This window comes from Macadamia integrifolia, chromosome 8 (assembly GCF_013358625.1).
Source record: "Macadamia integrifolia cultivar HAES 741 chromosome 8, SCU_Mint_v3, whole genome shotgun sequence".
Lineage (NCBI taxonomy): Eukaryota > Viridiplantae > Streptophyta > Magnoliopsida > Proteales > Proteaceae > Macadamia > Macadamia integrifolia.
Window position 1 is genome coordinate 30,667,740 of NC_056564.1, and position 7,771 is coordinate 30,675,510.

A 7,771-nucleotide genomic window follows, 5' to 3' on the forward strand; every position below is an offset into this window, starting at 1 on the left:
AGATTCTAATTCTTAATTCCACAGGGTTGAATACCTACCCATAGTATGAACCAATAACTATAGAACTTAGAACCAGTTCATTGCTTCGTATTATCTGTATGTATAATATAGGGAGAGGGTTAGATATGCTAGCAGGTTACCTAGGAATAAGGTATACTGGCGTTTGTAGACCATTAGATTTTGTCAATTTGATCTAAATCATTGGATTCATATTTAATCCTATCTACATACATTGAGAGAAATTCTCAGCTACGGTACGATTTTCCTGGGGAATACTCAGCCACAACTAAGATTATACTCTCTCTCTCTCTCCATCTCGGAGGACCCCTCCCCCTCCTTAGCCGGCTCCGATATTGGCTTTCCCTCTCCCTATCCCTCTCCCGTACTCTCCCTGGTGCACCGGTGCCCCACTAGCAGCCCCCTACCCAAACCCGAGCCACACCTCTCCTGCTATTCAGCTCCCCCATTCCCTACGCCCACCTCTTGCGCTCAGGCTCCCTCATCTCCTTCCTCTCCCTCTCTGATCTTCTAATCCCTCTCTTTCGCTCTAAATTTTCTTAACTCATAAGTTGGGAACAACGTCGGAAAACCAAGGTCAAAGAACCCAAAGTTGGGGAGATGCAGGGGAGAGAGATTCCTGTTTATGAGAGGAAAATACTTCTTAGCAAGGATAGAGTTTAGAGAAAAGAAATTGGAGACATAGCCCAACAAGATTCTGTTGTTAAGGGAAAGATGTTAACGACTTGAGTTTGGCCGTTTAGGACACTGGTTTTCTTTCATCCCACAAAGGAGAGAGAGAGAGAGAGAGAGAGAGAGAGAGAGAGAGGTATGTGGTTTATCTCGCCACATTCTAGTTAAAGAAACAGAATTGAAACAGTGTCAACCCATTGGCAACGAATTAGACTTTAAATAAAAAATAAAACAAAATTGGGGCTTAATGCTCTTACATACGAAGGATTTTGGATTTTAGAATTTTTTTTTTTTTTTCTCTCATTTTCTTGTTTGTAAGAGTGGGTGTGGCTCGAGTTGGCTGCTGAGGTGCTGCTAGAAGGGGTGGCAGAGGGTGGTGGGTTGTGGCTATTTTTAGCCACCATGGACAATCTATGGGAAACCAATCAAGCTTGTGGGAGGGAAGGAGAAAGTTTCTGGTAGAGACCATCGATTTGGCGAGGGCGGGGTTGGGGGTAAAGGAGGTAAATACTCAGTCAATGGGTTGAGTGGCAGGAGGGAGGAGGGAGGAGGGAGGAGGGAGGAGGCAGGAAGAGGAAGGAGATGTTCAGCTAGAGGATTGCAATGGAGAGAGGGAGAACGAGGGGGAAGGGAGATGTTCCGCTGGTGGATCACGGCGGCGACGAGAGGTGAGGGAGTAAGGGTACAACCATGCACTACGTATTTCGTATAATACTATATCATTTATTCTAATACCATTTGGATTGGACATATTACAAGTATTGCCATTTTTCATCCAACGGCATATATTACAACTTTATCATCTAACGGCCAATAGAGTGCTAGCATGCCTTATTCCTAGGTAATGTGCTAGCATTCCTTTCGTTTTCCCATATAATAATTATATTATGTATCTAAGTATATATTATATATCATAACAAATTATTCCAAAACTGATGAACCGAATAAGAAACCGCTTATGAACCAAATAAAAATCTTACTGAGATTGAATTAACTTTATGATTTTGATATTAAAAATGTATTTGTGGTATCGATATGGTACGATTTTAATTTCTTCTTCCTAGCTATCTCCTACTCTAAACAAAAATCTTACCAACATATTTTCAAAATTGTACCATTTGACACCCTTACTCCTAACCATAAGGAGCTACCATTCAAATTCAAAGGAGAACAACATCAATATTCCGGCACATGTTAGGAACTGTCCTTTTAGGTCGTTTTTGGATGGTGAAACATCCACAAAGTGGTCACTCCCAAACATAATAATTCACGCGATGAGGGCCCGGGCCAAGCTCCCAACTAGCTAATATCTCGCTGTTGGTGAAAGCTTCCACTAGAGAGAGAGAGAGAGAGAGAGAGAGGACTAAAGCGCCAATGGCAGATCTAATTAAGATCCGTAGAAAGCTTTTGGAAGCATTTATATCAATCGTTTACAAAGTGAAAGATAGAATGCATGTCGGTCCCACTCTCACTATCTCACCCATAAACTTGAGCGCTATTATTGAGAGAGAGTAGGGTTTATCCCAGCAGTATTGTTTGATTTAGTGGGCGAGCCCTGCTGCAACCGTCAAGGTGCACTATTCCCACCTATAAGACTGCATACATCCACCCTTTCAATCCTACAATAACGAAAACCTCCTGCACTGAGTTGCTCTCTGATCAATAAAAAGCTCCTATCTTCCGGCTCTTTGAACAATAGCCACAAACTGGTGGTGAGTCAAATCCGTAAATGGGTATATCAGAATATTCACAGCATAATATCTCCCTAAATAACTAAATTCGATCTCTCCTTGCCGATGAAGAGAAGGATGGAGATGCTCCGATGAGTTCCCAAAGAACGGAAGCCTAAAATGGGGCTTTGTGACTTGTGACTTCAGGAATCAAGGAGCTGGTGAACTTGTTTTAGAAATGATCACCCTAGTTAATTCAATTTTTTTTTTTTTAAACAAAATCAAAATAATGGAACACGGTTTCGTCGTTCCATCATTTTGCTTTTTTAAGTGTTCTTTTTTCTTCCCCTTTCGTTCGAAAAAAAGAAAAAATCAAAAATAAAAAATCATCAAGTGGACACCAAACACTTTATTCCATTTTTTATTCTCATATAACCATGGTTTTAAGTATCTCCGATACCGATACGATACCCTCCGATACGTATCTTAAATTTAGTCGGCCGATACGATACACACCGATACGATACATTGAATTTTTTAAATCATTTCATATCGATATATATCCTACAATAAATATCGATATGCATCAATACACCACTAATACACATCGATACGGTACAACATGCCTCGATACGACTCTACGAAAAATATAAAATTGAGGTAAAATGTACGTTTCGGTATGTATTGGTACGTATCGGTGAGTATCGGTATGTATCAATCAGTACGTATCGGTATATATCAGCACGTATCGGTGAGTATCGATATATATATATCGGTACGTATCGATGAGTATCGATACGTATCGGCGCTACGGTCATATAATGGCCAATACGGGTAATTTTTCATAAAAAAATGATTTTTTGAAGGGTTTTTGTTCCAAAGTTGCTGTCAGCCATATTTCTCTCTAACTAAAATGGAAATCAAGATTGGAAACAAGGATTTTACATTTATGGGACAACTACAGCCCTTGAATTCTTAGTACGATACCCTCAATTTAGTGTTTATGCATAATACATGTTATCAATAGCTTTTTTTAACAAATTCTTTATGCAAAAGTGTTTAAAAAAATGTTTCCTATCCATTTATGTGCGTATTTTTAGCGTATCTTAGCGTATCTCCGATACGATACGATACCCTCTGATACGTATCTTAATTTTGGCCGATCGATACGACGACCGATACCGATACTTTAATCCTTGTCATATAACGAAGAAACGCCAAAAACATTTTTCTGAATGACTACAAAACACAGCTTAAGCGCTTTTCTTGTAAATGCTCAGACAATTATATCCCCTTGCCGTGTCACAAAAGATGTGGACAATTTTGAGATTTCCTATACAATAAATCTCTAATTTTTTTTTTATAAAATATTAATTTTTTAATAGAATTTCATGGAAGATAAAGACCCATGTTGCCATTATTTATAAAGGTTGTTTTCATAATGCGTCTTTCTATACTGCTATACGTTCTTCTATTATCCCCAAATTTCTTCTTTCTAGCCACTCTTATACTTCTTTATTTTCTATTTTCTATTTTCTTCATCGGATCCATATAATTGATCCATTCAATTATGATAAGATTATGATTGTTGTTGATTTACTAAATTAAATATCTCTAATCATTCAAGCTTTTACAGTGGAGGAACGTGTGACAAAGGTGTTTCTGGTAACTCAATAATTGCCTCTTCCTCTCTTCCTCTCTCTCTCACAGTCCTTTATATACCCCCTCACCCCTCTCTACCCAATTAACCAAAACCTGTTTTGCAGAAAATCACTCTCTCTCTCTCTCTCTTTCTCTCTGGCCTGAACTGACAGAGTGACAGTGGAGAAGACATGGAACCGAGTCCACCGGCGACAGTAGCGAAGAAACTCTGGAATATCGTACGGATAGTGTTCTTTATGGTTAGGAAAGGCATCTCAAAGCGCAAACTGATGATGGATCTCCACCTCATGGTGAAACGTGGCAAGATCGCAGGGAAGGCCATCGGGAACCTCTTGTCCCACCATCACTCTAACTTCACCTGTCGATCGTTCGATGCGGATCTCTCCTTCGTCTCACCTCGCGAGTACGAATTCAGTTGCAGTAACAGCCCCGCCTACCCTTTCTATTCTTCTTCTTCATCTTCTCAATTCCCCTTCCACGTCAGCAAACGGAAGCACTCCCACTGCCGTTACTTCTCTTCATTGTACCCCACGGCCACCGCCGACGATGACTTAACGACCGTCGATGGGGTCAAAAGAATGTTGGAGATGTTGAACGTCCAAGAGACAACGGAGGCGTCTCCTATACCGTCATCGTTCCCCGGGTTCGGAAGGAGTCCGATGGGGAGGCAGTTAAAGATAACGGACTCTCCGTTTCCATTAAGGGATGCTGACGAGGATACCCACGTGGATAAGGCGGCGGAGGAGTTCATTAAGAAGTTCTATAAGGACCTGAGGCGACAAAATAGGATGGCCGCCATGGAAGCATGAGATATCGTTGAGACGTGACAGATCCGGCGACGGACGGTCGGTCGTCGGAGCTTCAAGTTGGTGGGCCAAGATTTTCCGGCGAGCTCAGTCTCTCTTTCTTCTCTCTGATGTCATCGTTGGAGACAATAAAAATTCCGTTTTTCTTCGTTTCTTTCTTTCTGTTTATTGTAAATAAGAATTAATGGAGTCTGAAATGAGTGTATAGAGACTGGAGATTTGATCTTTGAGAGAGAAGTTATCTGCTATATTATGTTTATTTGAATCTAAAAATCATTTTTGAGACTCGGTCATCAGTAGACTCAATACTAAGTTGTAGGTGGAGCTTTCCTTGGATTTTTCCATTAAATTTTTTATTTGAGGCGGTGGGGAGTAGTGTAACGTTTGTTTCAGTTGGTGGGTTTCATGGCTGGAGTTTGAGTTTCGTAGGGACAAGGTCACATGCCATGCAGCCATGCACGACAAGAAAGTGATTTTGGTTTTTGGGTCGGTTTCAAGCATTGAAGAAGAGAATTAGGAACATGATTATTTCTGATTTAAATAATAAGCCCAGGTTAGGAATTTTAAGATCCTCAATTACTGAGTCAGCTGGTTTCAGTTTAAACTGAGAGTTTGATGCCACAGTCTTCATTAGTCTCATTTTTTAGGTTCATAGTGTGGGATTCCCATAGTGAGGTATCAGAGGGTAGGGATTGGACAGAAAGTCGCCTTAGCCAGCCCCATTGCTGTCTGGGTCGGTCATGTATTCATGGAGAAGTATAACAGATAACAGTTTCCTAAAAATGGAAGAAGAGATTTGAAATTTTAAAAGATGATTATATAGAAAAGGCTGTGTCAATCAGTTGTCTACCCACCCTTAAACAGCTATTTTCGTGAATGGCCACCATCTTTTGACACCAAATTAATCAACTATTTTTTTAATAGGTAATTAATAAATAGCTCATTCCAAAAAAAAAAAAATGAGCTAAATTACTTAAGTTTAGAGCAAGGATTCCACCACGAGAGTGGGAATTTGCACTAATAAGAAGACAGAGAAAAGTTCATTCAGTAGGGACTTATTTATAGATTGAGGAAAGAGAATTTCTGTGTGATTCCTATGGATCCTTATTTGAGAAAGCTTGTGGATTCTTTCCCACTTCATTAGAATTTTTTTTTCAAAATTAAAAAGATATTATATAAATTTATTATTTTTCTGTGTTCATTTTATTGCAATTGTTTTAACTATAATTGAACTGAGTATTGCAAAATTGGATTGATTTAGTTGACCCAGTCAATCCCAATGAGAAGGGTTGTTGAATTGAGTTGATCTTTGTAAGAGGAGTATATTAATGCTTCAAATTATTATGCTAAAATTAGATTTTCTATATACTAAATGGATATTTTCTTTATTTATTTATTTATTTTTTTCAGCTCTCTTTTCAAGCTCAATCCTAAATTATCCACAAAGCAAAGAAACAATATTGAGACTAATTTTTAGCAAAAGGAACCTCTAAGTTGGGGCTTTTTTGTGTTTGGTGGGTATATCCACCTCATTTCCTTACAAACCCGTCTACTTTTGGGAAAAGCTTCTCCTCTTCTAATTTCTCTTAATAAAGTTTAATTTAATACTTTAAAAAAAAATGTAATGAACAAAAAAACTTATCAGATAATACATGCATTAGACTTAGCTAGTCGATTGGTTAACATATTTTCTCATCTTGTTCCTCTCTCTCTCTCTCTCTCTCTCTATATATATATATATATATATACACACTCTCTCTATATATAGTATGATCCTTACATAAAATGATCTATTTGTCCCCTTCATACATATAGATCGAACCATTTTGTCACTCCCCCTATACCACTTGCTGAAGAGCAGTCTCCTTTAATTTAATTTTACATTATCTTAGGTATGAAGCTATTAGAGCCATACATAGGTTGTAATCATTGGTCATGTAGCTTAGGCTTAGGACCTAGAATTTGATCAATTTTATTTATATTTTCTTTTTTTTGGTCACCTGATTTTTTTACCTTCCCAAGTCTGTAAAGTTGTACTGGATTTTTTTCCCTTTGAAAAAAAAAAAAAAAAACCCATATTTTTAAAGCTAAGGTTGATTAACCCTAGATTCCAAGGGGACCCATCTAAAAGTGGAACTCAATTGTTTTCTCACGAGCCATATGGGGAAATTTATGAGATAGGTTTCTTAATGCATCACGCATCATATCAAGGATTTATGTACATAGGATTATTTTATTTAGTAACGGTTCAAAGCATCTTTGTCATGGACAAGAATGGCCAATGAATCCAAAAGTTCAGGAAAAAAATGACATATTTGTTCAATATCATCAATCCCTAACAAATTTTAGATACTTTCCTCTTACAACCTTTGAGAGAAAGTAGGGTTTGGTTAACTCTTGTCAAGGTCTTAAGAACCTCAAGGTTAACATAAAGCTGCTTTAGAGAAAGTAGCAATTATTTTCTTCATTGTCTTACTTTCCACCATTTTGGAATCTAAACGATCCTTATTGTAAAATCCATAATGTTAGCCATTAGCTAGCACATGCCCTATTCATGCACAAATGTGTATGCATGGTGCATGGTGCATGGTTCTAAGTTTTGGTATCATATTGATGTATCAGTCAATACATATCATCAGAACCGTATATCGATACATATCAGGTGGATCAACTAGCCAAATCGACCTGATACGATCTGATTCCACTAGATCCATATTGATATCAGTCAAGAACATTACAAACACACCAGTACTAATATTTATTAACTATGTGGTTATACAAATTGTTATCTCGACCATGAATTTGTTTACAGAGCCACCATTATTTAATTAAGTTTTTCCATCTTCTCTTACGTTTATTAGATGTAAAACAATACATTTTGAGTGTATATATATATCTTGAAAATATCACTAGAAGCTAGCAAGCATAGAAAACAACCATAAT

The 7,771-nt window shown here is 37.9% G+C and overlaps 1 protein-coding gene across 1 annotated transcript; it reads left to right on the forward strand.

Moving 5' to 3' along the window:
- Positions 1 to 4,192: 4,192 nt before the first annotated feature.
- LOC122086885 lies at positions 4,193 to 4,831 on the forward strand. Its single transcript, XM_042655807.1, has one exon. The coding sequence runs from the start codon at positions 4,193 to 4,195 to the stop codon at positions 4,829 to 4,831; it is 639 nt and encodes a 212-aa protein (XP_042511741.1).
- Positions 4,832 to 7,771: the final 2,940 nt, after the last annotated feature.

Bases quoted from the DNA above. Each gene is read 5' to 3' on its own strand.
- LOC122086885 (XM_042655807.1), top strand. From the start codon at position 4,193: ATGGAACCGAGTCCACCGGCGACAGTAGCGAAGAAACTCTGGAATATC.